At 42.2% G+C, this 21,106-nt stretch overlaps 1 protein-coding gene across 2 annotated transcripts in view; it reads right to left on the bottom strand.

Annotated features, from left to right (window-relative positions):
* LOC112220220 (fibrinogen C domain-containing protein 1-like) overlaps positions 1 to 21,106 on the bottom strand; it is a 239,916-nt gene that overhangs the window by 175,459 nt on the left and 43,351 nt on the right. The window contains exons 2-3 of one of the 2 annotated variants that reach the window (XM_042302492.1): positions 15,180 to 15,269; positions 8,234 to 8,713 (exon numbers count right to left, since the gene is read on the bottom strand). In XM_042302492.1, coding sequence (XP_042158426.1) covers positions 8,234 to 8,713; positions 15,180 to 15,269 — 570 coding nt within the window. The remainder of the gene's footprint in view (positions 1 to 8,233; positions 8,714 to 15,179; positions 15,270 to 21,106) is intronic. The other variant, XM_042302493.1, reaches the window with a different exon arrangement.

Here is a 21,106-nt window from a genome sequence, read left to right on the forward strand (position 1 = left end):
CACATTCAAGTTATCAGATTCACATGGAATTGTTGTGCAATTTAAATGTTTGAATATGAAACTATTTGTGAAAAGATTAAATGTAATATTAGCTTCCAAATGAGAGAATTTGGTTTTCATAAGGTTAGAGCTCTGCTCAATCAGTGGCCCGCCCCTGTGAAGAGACATGGTTTGTAACCCACCGCCTGGAGGGTTACAAACTATGAAACACACCCTTCTCTCCCTCCAATATATAAGCCCTTGATGAAAATGTAACCTCCTGTTTCTGAGGACGACGGTCCATACGTTAAAATGGACTAACATGTCAACTACAGAGCTAAGCCAACCTCAGTGTGAGCTTTGGTTGTGAATGGTATGAACTTTGAACTCTTATTCACTAAAGAAGTGAGACATCCTAGCCGTAGAGTTAGCAACAGCAGCCGTAAACGTGGGCTAGGAAAGGACAGACGATGTATCCCGTCTACCACACAACGACGACACTACAACGTATCCCGTTCACCAGAAGAGACACGCGACAAAGGACACAGCCTTCCATCTACCACCAACCTATTGAAGCGCAGCTCAGAGTAAATATTTATTGCATTTTCCTTTTCAAAATGGGCGGTAATTTAGAATGCATAATATTCTGTATTTACAATAGAGTAGCTGCCTACAGCCCGATAGAGACATAGCTTCTCCCTTTGTTCCTCAAGACTTCCCGCTTTTTCACTCAACCCAACCCCCTTTCCTTGTGTAACCAGCTGTCATATCTTTTCCGCCCGCTAGGGATGTTTTCCTTTATGACATAATTTGTAATCCATGTATGCTTCATTCTGTGTATATGTAATTTTGTGTGATTAGTTAGGTATTTAGTAAATATATAATTAAACCCAATTTTGTGTTGCTGATTCAAATTGTTAGCCAGGGTTCGTGACAATAACCAAGAATTCTACGATGTTCAGATGAGACTGAAATAAGGTGATGATTAATATTGACTGCTATTGATGTAAAATATTACTAGGTCTTTATAACCAAGAATACTACGATGTTCAGATGAGACTGAAATAAGGTGACGATTAATATTGACTGCTATTGATGTAAAATATTAATAGGTCTTTAAGAGTTTATACGGAAGATAACAGCTCTATAAACATTGTTTCGTGGTCCCCCGACTTTCTAGTTATTTACATTTACATGATTAGCTTAATCAGGTAATATTAATTACAGAGAAAGGATTTTATAGAATAGCATGTCATATCACTTAATCCGGCATAGCCAAAGACACGACACCGGACATGAACTTGATCGAACATCTCTGGAGAGACCTTAAAATAGCTGTGTAGCGACACTCCCCATCCGACCTTTCTTAATTTTCTACTATTTTCTACATTGTAGAATAAAAGTGAAGACATCAAATCTATGAAATAATAACACATGCAGTAACCAAAAAAGTGTTAAACAAATCAAAATATATTTGAGATTGTTCAAAGTAGCCATCCTTTGCCTTGATGACAGCTTTGCACATGCTTGGCATTCTCTCAAACAGCTTCACCCAGAATGCTTTCCCAACAGTCTTGAAGAAGTTCCAACATATGCTGAGCACTTGTTCGCTGCGTTCCAACTCATCCCAAACCATCTCAATTGGGTTGCAGTCGGGTGATTGTAGAGGCCAGGTCATCTGATGCAGCACTCCATCACTCTCCTTCTTGGTCAAATAGCCCTTACACCGCCTGGAGGTGTGTTGGGTCATTGTCCTTTTGACAAACGATTTATAGTCCCATGAAGCGCAAACCGCATGGGATGGCGTATCACTGCAGAATGAGGTGGTAGCCATGCTGGTTAAGTGTGCTTTGAATTCTAAATAAATCACAGACAGTGTCACCAGCAAAGCACACCCACACCATCACAACTACTTCTCCATGCTTCACGGTGCAAACCACAGATGCGGAGATCATCCATTCACCTACTCTGCGTCTCACAAAGACACGGTGGTTGGAACCAAAAATCTAAAATTTGGACTCATCAGACCAAAGGACAAATTTCCACCGGTCTAATTTCCATTGCTTGTGTTTCTTGGCCCAATATGGAAAAAGCAAGTCCTTAAGTAGTAGTTTCTTTGCAGGAATTCTACCATGAGGGCCTGATTCACGCAGTCTCCTCTGAACAGTTGATGTTGAGATGTGTCTGTTACTTGAACTCTGTGAATCATTAATTTTGGCTGCAATCTGAGGTGCAGTTAACTCTAATGAACTCATCCTCTGCAGCAGAGGGGTCTTCCTTTCCTGTGGAGATCCTCATGAGAGCCAGTTCCATCATAGCGCTTGATGGTTTTTGCGACAGTCAGATTGACTGACCTTCATGTCTTAAAGTAATGATGGACTGTCGTTTCGCTTTGCTTATTTGAGCTGTTCTTGACATAATATGGATTTGGTCTTTTACCAAATAAAGCTATCTTCTGTATACCACCTCTACCTTGTCACAACACAACTGATTGGCTCAAATGCATTAAGAAGGAAAGAAATTCCACAAATGTACCTTTAACAAGGCACACTTTTTTGTTTACTACATGATTCCATATATGTTATTTTTTCATAGTTTTGATGTCTCCACTATTAGTCTACAATGTAGAAAATAGTACAAATAAAGAAAAACTCTCCAAACTTTTGACTGGTACTGTATGTAAATGTTACATTTCCATTTTTGTATTTATAATACATTTTCAAAAATGTCTAAAAACCTGATTTTGCTTTGTCATTATGGGGTATTGTGTGTAGATTGATGAGGGAAAAACATATTTAATATCTTTTTGAATAAGGCTGTAACGTAACAAAATATGGAAAAAGTCAAGGGGTCTGAATTCTTTGCGAATGCACTGTATGCTTCTGAATCAAAAAGTTTAGCATCTTGATTGTTGACTGACCAATGACCAGTCAGCAGCATTGGAAGCAAAGGTGGGTGAGCATATCCAGATTAGTGACCAGAAAGAACTTGTTTAATTTCCTCCAGTTTTGCCTGGCAAAAACATAGTAGGCCTACATTGATATTACACATATAAAATACAGTTTAGCAATCTACTACTGACTCATCTTTGCCAGAACGATAGACTATCTGGCGATTTGATTGATTATTTATATATCAGATAGGCCTAGTTTGGGTGGCTACTGGCTATATGTCTAAAGATAAGCAGCTGTGACATCACACTGCCTTCAATATTATAGGATGTAACATTTTCTGGGGATTTATTACAATATTTGTTAGGAAGAACAGGACTACCCGGCTGGCAACAAGCACTCTGCAAGCAGGCTGCACTTCAAAGTGATGGCGTGGTGGAGACGCTTTCAAATCAATCCTGCAACCACTGCTACACATTGGCCGTATGATTTTGCTTGCGCTGGACTCCAGAGAAGTGACATGACATGGCCCTAATTGATATTGGCTGATAACATGAATGACTTTCAGCTCCAAACACCAGTGTAAAACACAGTTTATATCTGTAAGCCTATCTTGTTCGGGGGGTTGCACATTTTGTACCACTGCTTTTTGGGGTCGTGGGTCAAACATTTTGAAAACCACTGGGATACATGATACTCTCTTAGAAAAATGGGTTCCAAAGGGTTCTTTGGCTGTTCCCGTAGGATAACCCTTTTTGGTTCCAGGTAAAACTTTTTGGTTTCAGGTAGAACCTTCTTGGTTTCAATGTAGAACCCCATGTGGAAAGAGTTCTCCCTGGAACCAAAACGTTTATTCAAAGGGTTCTCCTATGGGGACAGCCGAAGAACCCTTTTAGGTTCTAGGTAGCACCTCTTCTTCTAAGAGTGTAGCAGCAACAGAATGAGTTGGGTTGGATATAGTAAAAGTAGGCAACAGTATTTCTTACAATCTTCTATTTTGACTGTAATTGTGTTGGCCATTGTTAAAAGTGCAGCGTTTTTTCCAGTTCAAAATAGTTTTGCTAAATACTAATCTTCAGCACTGTAAAATTAGGCACAAATAGTGTCAATGTATGTGGTGGTACCGCAAACAGCAATACAGATGCAGATATTGATGGAAATATATTGTCTTGCAGCACTGGGATAATCTTTTCCCCCTTCCTGCAGCTTGTTTCCCTTCCTGGGTTAGCTAGTGTAAATGAGAAAGGGCCCCAGGTCTCCTAGCTCTGCTAGCTTCTGCCTGACACACAGATATACAGTATACCATATGCAGTACTATAATGACTACTCTCACATCCCCTCTTCCTGCTACAATAGAAGTGCTAGCAGGGAGCGACACATTCACAATTCAAAGCCCTTCTTTCCTGTATGTCTATTTTTAACCGTGGCTTTGCTGTACCCCTCTCCCACCAAACCCCACACCCCCTGCTCCTCCTCCATTCGCTGCCTATGTTCAGTGTTCCTGGTCTGGTTTGAACCTGGGCTTTGATAACGAGAAGGCCTTTACAGCTCTGTTTGAAGAGAATAACAGAAGAACCCTAGAACACCAAAGGCTTCAGGATGCTTCTCTATTTTCCTCCTGTCTTGGTTTTAGTTCCTAAATAGCAACGAGAACCGGCTCCTGCAGCAGCAGCTCATGGAAGAATCCTCTCTCTCTTATTCCTTTCTCACTATATTTTTCACTATTTTGTTTCCTTCTAGGTATGTTTCACCAATGAGGCAGGGTGAGATAAGAAGTAATGAGAAGGAGAGTGGAACAGAACGAGAGAAGTACAGAAGGGTGGGCTTAGGTCAAACGTTTAAAGGAAGCTCAGTCGAACAAATTCAGGCATTCATTAGGAGAATATAAGACATGTGAAGGTTTTTTCCACCAGTATTGGGTAATAGGTTTCTTTAGCTAGACAAGTACACACTCACACAGTCTCTTGTGCATCTCAAATGGCACCCTATTCCATATGAAGGGTGCATATGGCTTTGTCAAAAGTAATGACCTACATAAGGAATAGGGTGCCATTTAGAACACATGCTCTGTCTCTATATGCTTAGCTGTACCAGAGTGTTTTGGTCTGTTACTGTAGTGGCCAGAAGGAGGACTCCAATTAACTGACCAACACTCCTCCACTGTGTGTTTATGTGCGTGTGTGCGTGCATGTTTGTGTGTGTGCATGTGAGTGTGTTTATGTGTGTGCGTGTCTCCCTCACAGGTTTAGATGATGATAAGCACGCTTCAATTTCCTTGGTGTGTTAGGTACATGGGAGAGACCGTCAGTCAACACTCATCCACTGTCTGAGCCCTGTCAGTCAAGCAGCCTCAGACACACACAAAGATCAACTACTGTAGCCCTGTCTGTACTGTACTGTATACAAAGTACGCAGGCACATCCACTCGTCAATCCAAGATGGCAGCATGTCAAGTCGTTTGTCTGTGACAAGTAGATTTTAACCTACTAATAACCTATTCATTTATGGTGGAGCAAATCTACAATTTCCTTGTTGTGTAGTGCAAACTATTTAGTTTAGCTGGTGTAAAGATCGCACGTCTCCCTCAACTCAGATACATTTTTGCTACTTGCACTTCTTTACTTTTACCAAAGTAACCCACTCTGGCTGGCCTGGGTTCTATCCTCAGTTTTCCATCCGCGGAGTGTCTCTTCCAAGCTGAACCTCTTCGCTCTCCGCATGGCTGTTAGAGGGAGCTCAACAATCCCCGTTCTCTCAATCGACCCCAACACCCAATCTACTCACGTGCACACACTCGCATACAGACTCATACGTACACTCAGTCCCTCTCTCCCCTTACCTTTCCTTGGCCACTATTTCTTACATCTCTTAAAGAAAATTACCCCCCTCTGCTCTCGGTGATGCATTTTCTTCTCTGATGCACCTTATGTCTAAACTTCACTGAAATGATCTCAACTGGTGTTGGGTAAAGCCGGTGTCTGATTTTAAAATGTTTTGTAATTCTATGAATCTTACCCAGTTGATAAACTCATCCACCCGCCCAAATCTCAAATGTCCAATGAAATCTACCCTGATTGATTTGATATTGACAAACATTCCACATAAATATTCTGCAGTTGGTGGTTTTTTTGTAATGATTTAAGTGACCATTGCACAGTTGTTGCTGTTGCTGTTAGATATACCAAGGTTCCTAAGACAAACCAACGCTTTATTCGTGTAATAGACATTTTAAGATTTTTATTAGCAGGCTTTATTTCATGATTTGTTTTATTTTGACTGGAGCAAGATCAAGCTTATTCCTGATGTGGAAACTGCCTGGAAATTATTTCATTATGTTTTTTTTCCAAATAGTAAACAAACATGCCCCATTCCACAGGTTCAGAGTTAAGGGGTGGGATAATCCATGGTTTTCTTCTGAGCTGTCTTGTATTATTCACAAATGTAATCTAGCCTGGGCTAAAGCAAGGAAATAATGTTCTGATGCTGATTGGCTTCTTTTCAGGCAGCTATGAAACAAGTGTTCTGTTTTTCTCAGGAAGGCCAAGTTTGAAAATGTTATGTCTGTTACCACTGATAACCTGAATGACCCTAGAATGTTTTGGAAGGCTATTAAGTCTATGTCTGGTAACAGTAATGTTAATGCATTACCGTCATGTGTATTGAAGGACTCTTGCTGTATATGGTCAAATTGAAATGCTGAATTGTTTCACTGAGCACTTTGTATCATCTAGTAGGCTGTTTGATTCAGTATCCTCTGGCTCTGTACAACCCTGTGTGGATGAACCAGTGAGAGCTGGTCAAACGTTTAGCTTTTTGCCATTCTCAGTGCAGGAGGTACATAAAGCCATGAAATCCTTAGATCAGAGAAGGCCTGCAAGTCCTGATCTTCTTGATCCCTGCTCTTTAAAACTGGCAGCTGATTTCATAGCTGACACTGTTCAATCTAACCCTGGAATGTAATGAAATTCCGAAGATCTGGAAATCAGCATTTGTCCAAACACTTTTAAAACTGGGAGATCCAACTCTTTTAAACAAGTATAGTCCAATCTCAAAGCTGTGACCCCTGGCGAAAAGACTTGAAACCCTTGTTAGAGAACAGCTAAAAGTGTTTTATAATACTAACTCTATTTTATCAATGTACCAATCGGGGTTCAGGAAGAAGCATAGCACAATTACAGCAGCCATGAAGGTTTTAAATGATATCACTGAAGGTCTTGACAAAAAACAACACTGTGTCTCACTTTTTATTGATCTCTCTAAGGCTTTTGATACAGTTGATCATGCAATATTGAGGCAGAGATTGTCGAGCATAGGTATTTCGGAGCATGCAGTTGCATGGTTTGATAACTATCTGTCTGATAGAACTCAGTGCACCTAATTTGATGGGCCCATGTCTGTTAAATTGTCTGTCTGTAATAGTGTGCCCCAGGGCTCTGTACTTGGTCCCCTCTTATTCACTATTTATGTAAATAACTGAGACAAAAAATGTGCAAATGCTCAAGTTCACTTTTATGCTGATGATACTGTTATTTATTGTTGTGCCTCATCTCCCACAAAAGCTTTCCAGAACTTGCAAACTGCTTTTTATATTGTTCAACATACCTTGTGTCAATTTAAGCTTAAGAATAAGGCCTGTTTTTCTTTTGAAGCCAGAAGGAGACTAGTATAAGCAACATTTATGCCTTCACTAGACTATGGGGATATTTTATATATGAATGCTTCCGCTCAGTGTTTGAGATCAATTGACACCCTTTACCATGGAGCATCGAGATTTATTTTAAACTGCAAAACCCTTACGCACCCCTGCACTTTATATACAAGTGTTGGCTGGCCTTCTCTAGTAAATCGTAGGCTCAGTCACTGGAATACTTTTATTTACAAAGACATTTTGGGTGTACTACCATTTTATTTGGGAATATTTATTGTTCAGAAATGTGGTGGGTACTCTCTTTGTTCGCAGGACTTTATCCTGCTAACTGCTCCAAACGTCCGAACTGAATTTGGTAAAAGGGATTTTATTCACTCTGCGCCCTTGGCTTGGAACGCCTTACAAAATACTTTTAAACTTGAAGAACTTGTCCCGATTGGTGTTTTTAAATGATTGATGAAGGATTTTGAGGCTGATTCCCTGACCTGTCAATGTTTTAATTAGCTGTTTTATGATTTTGATATACTCTTGTGAATTCTATGGTTTTACTAGATTACCTATAGTTTTTCATGTTGTCTGTCTGTAATTGTGTAATGACTTGGTGCTGCCTATCTTGGCTAGGATGCTCTTGAGAAAGAGATTTCAAATCTCAATGAGCCCTTCCTGGTTATATAAAGGTTAAATAAAACATACAAAAAATGAAATACTAGCTTACTTGTATGAGGCGTCCCTGCTCTGTCTGCAGTGTGTTCAGGTCCTGCCCCAGACTCCCCTGGCCTCGTCTCAGAGACTCGTAGTCCATCTTCAGCTGACCAGCGTGGGCCGACAGTTTGGCCACCTCCTCAGCTAGGTTGACCAGCAGCGCCCGGTCTTGACCTTTGACCGACTTCAGGTCGGTGTCGTGGTCGGTCAGCGAGTGGAGCAGCGATGTCTGCACCCCTTCCAGGCGTAGGAAGTTCCCGTTGTAGTCCGGACAGTTGGGGTCGATGAAGATGTTGATGCGTGAGCCGTCGCCCCTCTCCACGGTTACCAGGGCGTTGGCCTCGTCCGGATTGGTTGAGATGTGGGGTGGGCCGTCAGACATGGGCGGGGCCTGGTAGTGGTTCATGAAGAGGATGGTGCCGGTCGCCGTGACAGCCAGAAGGACAGCGACGAAGAGGAGGATGGTGCACAGGAGGTAGCTGCAGCTCATCCTCTACAGGGAGGGAGGGAAGGTGGGATGGAGGGACAAAATAAAAGTGGAATGTTAAACCTACAGACAGACATTTTTTGTTCTTGTTGCTCTATAATTGAAGATTAGTGCTGTTTACAGGAATTCAATATTTGAGGCATCACATTTCACAACCCGTCCTTTATTAACTAATGTTTGTTATGAGCAATATCTTTTCCCATAGCTCATTAACCACCATACACTACTTCTGCATCAAAACTGAACCCACAAAAAAATAAACATCAAAAGTCTGAAAGTTGGAAAAAGCCCGATAGAAAACATGTTTTCTGCAACATATGTTGTTTTTGAAGAGAAGAGATACAGTATGTAGCGTATTGAGGAGAATCTGAGCCAGAGTCCCAGTTTAAAATACCTCTGGGGATGAACACAGCAGGGAAACAGGTTCAATTCTCACTCCCACTTCAGAGAGATATAGAGAAGGGAAGAGAGAGAATGTGAGAGAGAAGGGGAGAGAAAGAGAGAGGGAGGCAGAAAGAGTAAGAAGCAAAGAGAGATAGAAATTGCGAGAGAGAAAGTATGAAGAAAAAAGTGAGAGAGAAAGACATCAATAGAAGTGTCATTAAAAAGACACTAAAAAATATTTTACAATTAGGAGCAATCTTGCCACGGTGTATGTGACAATTAAACATACTTTTAGGTCGGCAGGTAGCCTAGCTGTTAGAGATGCGAGAAAGCAACCAGAGGGTTGTCAGTTTTAATCCCAGGTCCATCTGAAAAAATCTGTCAGCAAGTGAGCTGGCAAACAAAGGGTTGTTGGTCTCAAAATGTTAGATGCTATTGCCTGTTGTTGTGTCCTTGAGCAAGGCACTTAACCCTCACAGCAACAGCTCCCTGCGCACCAAGTGTGGCAGCACTCGCTCCAAAAACCTATTTATGTATGTGTCTTTCGGAGGGGTTGGGTTTGAAGCGGAAGTGAAATTTCAGTTGGTCCTTGCTTACAATTGACCGATAAAGTGATCTTCATCTCTTCATCTTAATTACCATGTGTGTATGGGAGAGAGGAGAGGAGAGAGGTATGTCCTACACTACCACTGTATGATTAACAACTCCTATCTTCCCCATATCCACCTCCACATGATTACACTTATTTCCCACTGGATGATGCACTCATCGGGAGTGTATGTGTATGTGTGTGTGTGTGTGTGTGTGTGTGTGTGTGTGTGTGTGTGTGTGTGTGTGTGAGAGCGAGCATGTGTGCACATGACCCTGAGTCGTGTGTATGTGTTTGTGTAAGTATGGCTCTGTGTGTGTGCGTATATGTGTTAGCATGACTGATTTCATACTTAGTGTGTGTATAAGATAATGAATATGTAAATTGGCAGTAGAAGCACAGTGGACCATGCTAATGGCCAGCTAATGGTGTGCTACAGTATGTGATGTTTTATCACTGTGTGTCTCTCTGTGGTATACACCCTGTTTTCCAGAGAGCCACTTCTTCATCACTGTGTTTATTCATAGCCTCCCAGCACAGATGTGGACGTCATGGCTCTGTGTGTGTGTCTGTGTGTGTTCACTCCCAGTGTATGTCTGCTGTGTTAGGAGTAGAGACACTTCTATTCAGTAATTCTCAGTTTCATGAACACACATTCAGTACACATACAGAGCTGACATATGCACCCAAACTCATTGGGGAGGAACAAAGCCCAGAGGCGCATAACACAAACAATAGTTTGACTCCTGACAACAACAGAGTCTGGGAGTAGAGGAGGCTGCTGGTTAAGGAAGGAAAATGGTGGGGACAGAGGCGCCTGGAGAGAGAGAGAGAGAGAGAGCCATTCTCCAGCTGCTACATGATGACAGGACTTCTCTGTTTACATACGAACGCCACATACTGTACACACGCACACGCAAACACACACACACGTGCCCAAGCTGTGTTGCGTTATGTGGTTGCATCACTTCTTTTTCCAAGCCCAGATGCAGTTAGTCAGGATGCAGCTCCGGGGCATCTTTTCACACATCACAATTAGTTGTCTGTTTTCTCTCAGTCGACATGCAGGCAAAGAACAATCCAATTTCATTCTGCATGTCAAGCAGCGTTTGTGTCTGTGGTGTGTGTGAGTACCAGTGTGCATTTATGTGTGTGTTTGCACGTGCTTTATATGTCAATTACATAAGTATTCACACCCTTAAATCAATACTTAGTAGAAGCACCTTTGGCAGCGATTACGACTGTGAATCTTTCTGGGTAAGTCTCAGAGTCTCACAGAGTCTCACAGAGTCTCAGAGTGAGTCACAGAGTCTCACAGAGTCTCAGAGTGAGTCTCACAGAGTCTCACAGAGTCTCAGAGTGAGTCTCACAGAGTCTCACAGTCTCAGAGTGAGTCTCACAGAGTCTCACAGAGTCTCAGAGTGAGTCTCACAGAGTCTCACAGAGTGCGTCTCACAGAATCTCACAGAGTCTCAGAGTCTCACAGAGTGAGTCTCACAGAGTCTCACAGAGTAAGTCTCACAGAATCTCACAGAGTCTCAGAGTCTCACAGAGTAAGTCTCACAGAGTCTCACAGAGTAAGTCTCACAGAGTAAGTCTCACAGAGTCTCAGAGTGAGTCTCACAGAGTAAGTCTCACAGTGTAATTCTCACAGAGTCTCACAAAGTCTCACAGAGTCTCAGTGAGTCTCAGTGAGTCTCAGTGAGTCTCACAGAGTCTCACAGAGTAAGTCTCACAGAGTGAGTCTATGCAACGTATTTTTAAATGTATTTATTATTTCATTTAACCAGGCAAGTCAGTTAAGAACAAATACTTATTTACAATGACGGCCTACACCAGAAAACCTGTACGACGCTGGGCCAATTGTGCGCTGACCTATGGGACCCAATCATGGCCAGTTGTGATACAGCCTGGAATTGAACTATTGAACTAGCACTGAGATGCAGTGCCTTAGACCACTACACCACTCAGGAGCCCTTACTATGTGAGTTGATATGGAAATGTTTACCCCTGAACTTATTTAGGCTTGCCATAAAAAAGGGGTTGAATACTTATTAACAATACATTTTAGCTTGAACGTTTAATTAATTAGTAAAAATGTCAAAAAACACTATTCCACTTTGAAATGACGGGGTACTGTGTGTAGGCAGTGGGAGGGTCCTTAATGTTTTGTACTCTCAGTGTATTATTTAGTTATTGGGGGATCTCTCAATAATCACAATAGCACATTGATAGTAGCCATTGACACATATCAAAGCTAAGCAAGGTGTGACGTAGAAGTCCGTCACTGGCCGCGGGCAGCATTTGGTTCTTTAACGCACACACATATTCATCACTCCTCCCTGCGCCATTATACCATAAGTTAACAATGTGGGTCGACACACAATTTAACTTCTGTCTTGGTGCATGCATTTCACACTTGTCAATGTTCATATTTGAGAGATACAATAATTATTATACTTATCAATGTTGTGGATGAGCGCATTGTTTGTTTGTTCTGTTCCTCTCTCTCTCCATCTCTGTAGCTTCTGGGTATGCTGGAAAAGGACCCGAGCTAAGGGAATTGGGTTGGCTTTATAGTGCCTGTCCCAAATGGCTCATTAATGCATATGGGCATATTGAAAGATATTGTCAGTAATGATGTAATGTTGTAAATGTTATGTTGTGATATTGTTTAAAACCGTGTTGCAATGTATATCCTTTAGTATGTTTAGTTCATGGAAAATGTAGGTTTGTATTGTTAATTGATGAATTAATTAGGGTTAATTGTTCTGAGGGGAGGGGCTAGCCCTACAAAAGGAGCCTCTCTCCAGTCTCTAAGGGGGATTTTTTGGATTGAGCTGTGGATGGGGCAGCATTGTTGTTAAGCTGTCCCATAAGGTAGACGTTGATGGCAGTACTGTTGTTTTCTGTTCCGGAATCACTTGAAAATAAACACCTTTGCACAGAAGAACTTTTGCGGTTCCGCCATCTTTTTATTTTTATAGAGGTTAGGTTATCCAGTTTAGCCATCTGGCCTACTCTACGTGACACAAGGGCTTGGTTAAAACCCTGGATGGGAGACCAGCACATACAGGCAGAGCGGAAAGGGGGAGAAGGATAGGCAAGGAGATGGTGATCTAAGCTGATCTACATTCTTTAATGTGTGACACACAAGGGAAGGAAGAAATATAACACTCTTCACCCCCCCTCTCTCCCTTACACCTCTTACATACAGTACTACATCCACTCTTCACCCCCTCTCCCCCTTACACCTCTTACATACAGTACTACATCCACTCTTCACCCCCATCTCCCCCTTACACCTCTTACATACAGTATTACATCCACTCTTCACCCCCTTTTCTCCCCCCTTACACCTCTTACATACAGTACTACATCCACTCTTCACCCCCCTTTTCTCCCCCTTACACCTCTTACATACAGTACTACATCCACTCTTCCCCCACCCTCTCTCCCTTACACCTCTTACATACAGTATTACATCCACTCAGAGAGACCCACCCCCAAACGCACAATACAATTTCTGTCTGTATAATTCCATTGAGCCAAGCTAAACCATTCAAACCCTGTCTAAACAGTGCTTTTGTTAATGAGTCTCTCCATCTCTCAGTAGGAAGCCACTCGGTAATTACTGACTGGATTCAGTCTCTCTTTCTCTCTCTCCCTCTCTCTCTCTAAATTCAAAGGCGCTCTTTCTCTCTCTGCCCCCCTCTCTCTCGCTCTCTCTCAATTCAGTTACATTCAATTTAAGGGCTTTATTGTCATGGGAAACATATGTTAACATTGCCAAAGCAAGTGAAATAGATAATAAACAAAAGTGAAATAAACAATACAAATTAACAGTAAACATTACACTCACAGAAATTCCAAAAGAATAAAGATATTTCAAATGTCATATTATGTCTATATACAGTGTTGTAGTGATGTGGGTGGTTTATCTCTCTGTAGGTGATGGCTTTGTTATGGAAGGTCCAATTTTGTCCAATTTTGTGAATTCTTGGTTGGTGAGCGGACCCAAGACCCCACAACCATAAAGGGCAATGGGTTCTATAACTGATTCAAGTATTTTCAGGCAGATCCTCTCTCTTTATGTCCCCCCCACCCCCCATGGGATGAGAGAGGACACACACTGGGAGGTAGGACCACCACTGGGATGTAGGACCACTGTCCTCCTATACCACAGCAGCAGACACATCCTAGGCTGATGGCTGGATGACGGTCTTCATCCGGTCATTAGATAAGTAGAAAACCATTAGAGATGCACAATAATTGATGGCATCTTAATTGGGGAGCACGGGCTCGTGGTAGCGGTTGAGCGGAATAGGTGGGATGTTATCGAATACATGGTTTTCATATGTTTGATGCCATTTCATTAACTCCATTCCAGCCATTATTATGAGCAGTTCTCCCCTCAGCGGCCTCCTGTGATGCACTCACGCACATGCAGACACACGCACCCACATTCTATCTTTTTACATACAGAGCCCACAGACCTCCACACACGCATATTCTGTACCATCCCACACGTACTCAGATCCTGTTACAATCATTTCCGTCTTTATGTGCAAAGCAGCACAAGCTTAATCCACGGTTAATTTAGGTATTTCTTTAGAGTCAAGGTTTACCACCTCTTCTGCTCTGCACTCAGATGTGACTTTTAATATCTGATAATCCCCTGAACGCGATCACCATGGTGATGGAGACACTGATGGGGCAAGGAGGGCATTGTTAAGGAGCGCTAATCCTCCATGTAGATGAGCTCCTCAGTATTCATCCTGCTCTCCTCAGATAGAAAAAGAGAGAGTGACAGGGATGGGGAGAGGGGGAGGTGGAGTGAGGGATGGATGAGGAATGAAACATGGAGAAAGAGAAAGCGAGACAGGGAAAGACAGAGAGAGCATACATATGCCATTAGATCCCTTGAGCCGTGCCGAGCTGTTCTGTACAGCTAATGACAGGGACATGCTTTAGTCATCCTCTCCTCTCATATCCTCTCCTCTCTTCTCCTCTCCCCTCTCCTCTTTACTCCTCTCCTATCCTCTCCTCTCATATCCTCTCCACTCCTCTCTTCTTCTCTCCTATCCTTTCCTCTCCCTCATATCCGCTCTCCTCTCCTCTTCATGAGGACACTTCAAATCTCCATCTGTGACAATGGCTGAAATAAGAACTTGGTGAATCAATGTAATTGTGCCTGAGACCTGAAGACTCACCTTAGCTTTAGTCACATGATGAGCTATATTAAACTAGATGATTTACATCCAAACATAAATGCATTTCACCACAAATAGAAAATACCATATAATGAACCATATAATGAACCATTATTTTTAGAAGTAAGAGCTAACCTGTTAGAAATTATCATTATAATACATTATTTCATAGTGTGAATTGTATGGTAAAAGATTGCAGGTTGGGCGATAATATATGTTTTGGTGTATGTGAGATATCAAGGTGTGTTCTAAGTGTGTGTATGTGTGTGTGTCTGTGTGTTCTTACCTTGGTGGGTGATGGGGTCTCTCTGACTGTGTCTGAGTCTGACCAGCGGTGTTTAAGCTGGGAGGTGCTGGGTACACACTCACAGAACGTCTGCATGGAACAAACAAGCAAACCAGTGTTGTTGTGTTTGCCGTTGTTTCATTTTATATGCTTAGATATTATACACTGAACAAAATATAAACGCAACATACAACAATTTCAAAGATTTTACGGAGTTATAGTTCATATAAGGAAATCATTAACTTGAAATAAATACATTAGGCCCTGATCTATGGGTTTCACATGACTGGGAATACAGATATGCATCTGTTCCTCACAGATTCACTACCTGACCAATAGTATGTGGACACCTGATCGTCAAACATTTAATTCCAAAATTATGGGCATTAATATGGAGTTGGTGCCCCCTTGGCAGCTATAACAGCCTCCATTCTTCTGGGAAGGCTTTCCACTAGATGTTGGAACACTGCAGCAGAGACTTGCTTCCATTCAGCCACAAGAGCCATAGTGAGGTCAGGCACTGATGTTGGGCGGTTACACCTGGCTCGCAGTCGGTGTTCCAATTCATCCCAAAGGTGTTCGATGGGGTTGAGGTCAGGGCTCTGTGCAGATCAGTCAAGTTCCTCCACAACAATCTCGACAAACCATTTCTGTATGGACCTTTATTTGTGCACGGTGGAATTGTCATGCTGAAACAGGAAAGGGCCTTCCCCAAACTGTTGCCACAAAGTTGGAAGCAGAGAATCGTCTAGAATGTCATTGTATGCTGTAGGGTTAAGATATCCCTTCACTAGATATAAGGGGCTCAAACCATGAAAAACAGCCCCAGACCATTATTCCTCCTCCTCTAAACTTTACAGTTGGCACTATGCATTGGGGCAGGTAGTGTTCTCCTGGCAACCGCCAAACCCAGATTCGCGGCCTGCCAGATGGTGAAACATAATTTATCACTCCAGAGAATGCGTATCCACTGCTCCAGAGTCCAATGGTGGCGAGCTTTACATCACTCCAGCCGATGCTCGGCATTGTGCGTGGTGATCTTAGGCTTGTGTGAGGCTGCGCGGCCATGGAAACCCATTTCATGAAGCTACCGACGAACAGTTATTGCGCTGATATTGCTTCCAGAAGCAGTTTGGAACTCGGTAGTGCATGTTGCAACCGAGGACAGATGTTTTTTATGCGCTACGCGTTTCAGCTGAGCCGTAGTTGCTCCTAGACATTTCCACTTACCGGGTCAGCTCTAGCAGGGCAGAAATTTTATGAACTCACTTGTTGGTTATCTTGACAAAGGAGAAATGCTCACTAACAGGGATGAAAACAAATTTATGCACAAAATATGAGAGAAATAACTTTTTAGTATGTAGGGAACATTTCTGGGATCTTTCATTTCAGCTCATGAAACATGTTAACAACACTTTACATGTTGCATTTGTATTTTTGTTCAGTGTAGTATAATAGTATGCTTTTGGTTGTAAGATACTGCAGAAGGGTCAGCTATTGGACCAGAAATCATAAATCCACTCCATCAATGATCCAAACCAAGCACCAAGAATGCAAATCAAATCAAAATTTTACTTCATCAATGATCCAAACCAAAAGCACTGTTGTTGTTATATATTATAGTAATACACACGTAAAAACTAGCAATCACAAACAAGTACCAGGAAGAGGAGCACGGGAATTACTCTGTCAAAGATTCCATGTCACTGCTGAATGTATTTATAATTGTGCTGCTAAATATCTCTACTAATATTAAGGTTACTGGCCATATCCGAAATCTGGCTTACCTACTACTTACTTAAACGGCATGCTGTGTACTAATCGTACTACATACTATTTAGTACGGACTGTTTAGTAAAAAGTTGAATAAATGTAGTAAGCCCAAATGTCATGCAACATATTCAACTCATCCATACTATGAAGATGTCATCTAATGCGCAATTGTGCTGAATCCCACAATTCGTTCATTTTGGTAGAGCACGTCCCCTTATCTGACTATCAGCTGTTGTCGAACACACGTAGGTCTCGAAAGAGGATTCTCTTCCTCAATAGTGTGCTGTGAATTCTACTAGATGAAAATCCGAAATGAGTATGACATCCTGGCATTTAAAGTATACTCAATTTCAGAAATGTCACATACTATAATGTTAGATTTTTGCATACCCAAAATGTCTACTATTTAGAACGCAAGTGTGGGTATCAGGACACGGGCACTGTGTGTGTGTGTGCGTGCGCATGTGTGTCCGTGCGTGTTTGTTTGTGTGTGTGCATACATGCCTGCATGTGTGTTCGTGTGTGTGCACACGCGTGTGTGTGGGGGCTGCAGAAAGTGAAATGAGGGTAATTATGATGGGGTTATGTCCTAGCTGAGGGAGAGTACATGCCGTCCCTGACCTTCTACACACACCATTGAGCTGACCAATTAGAACAATTGAAAACACTGTCAGGACAAAGCTCAGGCCAACAAACTCACACTGGTGCAGACAGAGGATGGTACAACAGGAGTACATGAGTTGGGGTGTTTGCTTAGTGTGCAACTTGTTGGTGTAGGGGTGTAGTCAGTATAGTCAGTGTTTCTATGTGTGAATGAATGTGTAGCCTGTGGAATCGGAACAAGACTAGACTATGTGCAGTGGTCGTCTGTGTGTTGGCTGCTACTGTAGGTATGATAGTACAGTATGCAGTTCACACAATGTTGATGGCCCTATCACCTCCCTACTCTGAGTACACCTACCAGGGGTGAGGGAGAGAAAGTAATGGGGAGGGAAAGAGACGGAGTGAGAGAGAGGCCCTGCTGAATCCTGATGAGTTTAGCATGAAAATCCAGAAACCTGTTCCGCACACAGACTAGCAAACACACATGGATGTTACACACTGAGGCTGGACAACTCTGTTACACACTGAGGCTGGACATCTCTGTTACACACTGAGGCTGGACATCTCTGTTACACACTGAGGCTGGACAACTCTGTTACACACTGAGGCTGGACAACTCTGTTACACACTGAGGCTGGACATCTCTGTTACACACTGAGGCTGGACAACTCTGTTACACACTGAGGCTGGACAACTCTGTTACACACTGAGGCTGGACATCTCTGTTACACACTGAGGCTGGACAACTCTGTTACACACTGAGGCTGGACAACTCTGTTACACACTGAGGCTGCATAATGTGTTTTCATATAGACACCATGAATATAAATTAAACCCACTACACATTATGCTTATGTTTATATTCAAATCCCCCTTGCACACATAAACCTCAACACAGCATAGACAAAAAGGTAGGTAGCATCCCCATGTTGCACACCCAGGCCTGGCTGATCCAGAACACTCCATCATTACAATGGACAGCACGTCTCACGGCTTTACCTGCTCATCCCTATAGCCTGCTAATGCTAACACAGGCATCCCGCTGCATAATACACACAAAAACCCACGCATACACGCACGGGCCAATGTGTTGTGATGTGGGTGTGTTTGCTCTGTATTTACAGAGTCCTAATCTACTCCACCACAGGAAAGGGTTTACAGCTAATAGAATATCTAGGGCTTTTATTGGTTGGACCTGGCAGAGAGGATTCAATCTGATGAGCTGAGATTTAGGCTGACAGAGAGCAGTGGCAGAGTGTATAGTCTTTGTGTGTGTGTGTGTGTGTGTGTGTGTGTGTGTGTGTGTGTGTGTGTGTGTGTGTGTGTGTGTGTGTGTGTGTGTGTGTGTGTGTGTGTGTGTGTGTGTGTGTGTGTGTGTGTGTGTGGGGTAGAGATGCACAGTATGTGCAACTTGTGTTTGGGTGAACAAATGTGTTGTGGGACTGTTGGCTTGTCTGAGATTACTTTTTTTTGTGCGTTTGTGTGCATGTGTTTGTGCATGTGTTTGACTATGCTGTGTGTACATCTGTGTATGCCTCCTTGTATGCGTGTGCACCGTTCATGTGTGTGTGTGTGCGTGCGTGCGTATAGGGCAGTGACTGAGGTGTGTTTAAGCTTCCTGCTCGCTAAGCCGATCTGAAGGAAGAGGCTTTGCACACATTCATTCCTGGGCTTACTAATCATTTACCAGGATGGGCACAATAGAAGGGAGAGAAAGAGGGAGTGATGGAGGGATGGAGAGAGATAGAAGGAGAGCGGTGCCAGAGACAAAGACAGAAGTCAAAGACCAGAAAAACTAGTTTTCCTCAGACATTAGGGAAAACTTTTGTTGCATCAGAAAGAATACATTCATTATATTCATGAGTGACTTTTGTGACACTGGAAAGGCATTCAATGTAACACTGTACTGAACTTGGCAAAATTAAAAAGTACATCCACGGTCGAACAAACCTGATAGAGTTATCTCCAACCTAAGCTGGTGGTTGCATCTAAATGGAGGTTCAGGGTTTAGACCTTGCACTGTTGGTTGTGACATTTCATTCTGAGGCATATTCTATTTCAGACATGTTTTATATGACATTCTACATTATGTTTGTCATGTATTTGGGGCTTATTTTCTAAAATGTTACAATTTCTCACATGGAATATTCTCAGAACAAGAAGAGACTGACGAGTTTCAGAAGAAAGTACATAGTTTCTGGCCATTTTGAGTCTGTAATCGAACCCCAAAAATGCTGCGACAGAGCCTGGGCTCGAACCCAGAATCAGACCACTGCGCCACCCGGGAGGCCCTGCAAAAGGGTTTTCTAATGATCAATTAGCCTTTCAAAATGAGAAACTTGGATTAGCTAACACACCGTGCCATTGGAATACAGGAGTGATGGTTGCTGATAATGGGCCTTTGTACGCCTATGTAGATATTCCATAAAAAAATTGCCCGTTTCCAGCTACAGTAGTCATTTGCAACATTAACAATGTCTACACTGTATTTCTGATCAATTTAATGTTATTTTAATTGACAAAAAATGTGTTTTTCTTTCAAAAACAAGGACACTTCTAAGTGACCCCAAACTTTTGAACGGTAGTATGTATACATGAATACACAACTAGATGGGAAACATGGGAATACTTGTTAATTTTAAACACAAAAAACAACAACACATAAACACACACAGGCTACAGTGGGAGCAGAAAGAGATGAGTTGAATCCACAGAGACAAACTTCAGTGAGTGTCCTTGGAGCTCACAGAGCAGCCACAGCGTAGGGAGAGCGTCTGTCACTGACAGTCACTGTGATACACACATGCACACACAAACACACACATGCAAGTAAGGAAGGCACACACATACACACACACACACACACACACACACATTGGTTTTACTATCCAAGTGGGACTGAACAATGCATTCCCATTCAATATCGTATTTTCCTAACCAATAACCCTAACCATAAGCCTAAGTCTCAACCATAACCCTAACATTGACCCCAAACCCTAACACTAAACCTAAATTCTAACTCCTAACCCTAATCCAAACCCTAACACTAAACCTAAATTCTAACTCCTAACCCTAATCCAAACCCTAACACTAAACCTAAATTCTAACTCCTCACCCTAATCCAAACCCTAACACTAAACCTAAATTCTAACTCCTAACCCTAATCCAAACCCTAACATTAAACCTAAATTCTAACTCCTAACCCTAATCCAAACCCTAACACTAAACCTAAATTCTAACTCCTAACCCTAATCCAAACCCTAACACTAAACCTAAATTCTAACTCCTAACCCTAATCCAAACCCCAACCTTATTTCTAGCCTAACCGTAATTGTAACCCTAAAAATAACCCCTAAACCTAAAATAGCATTTTTTCCTTGTTTTACTATTCTTGTGAGGATAGTAAAGTTAGATCACACACAAACGCACGCACGCACACACACATACACACACACACACAAGCGCACACTTACTTGGATGGAAAATTTGTGAGGATAATAGCGGACAATATTGTCACTCCTATTTGCCACATCTTATATAGTATAAAGCCT

The sequence above is a fragment of the Oncorhynchus tshawytscha genome, linkage group LG20 (assembly GCF_018296145.1).
Source record: "Oncorhynchus tshawytscha isolate Ot180627B linkage group LG20, Otsh_v2.0, whole genome shotgun sequence".
Lineage (NCBI taxonomy): Eukaryota > Metazoa > Chordata > Actinopteri > Salmoniformes > Salmonidae > Oncorhynchus > Oncorhynchus tshawytscha.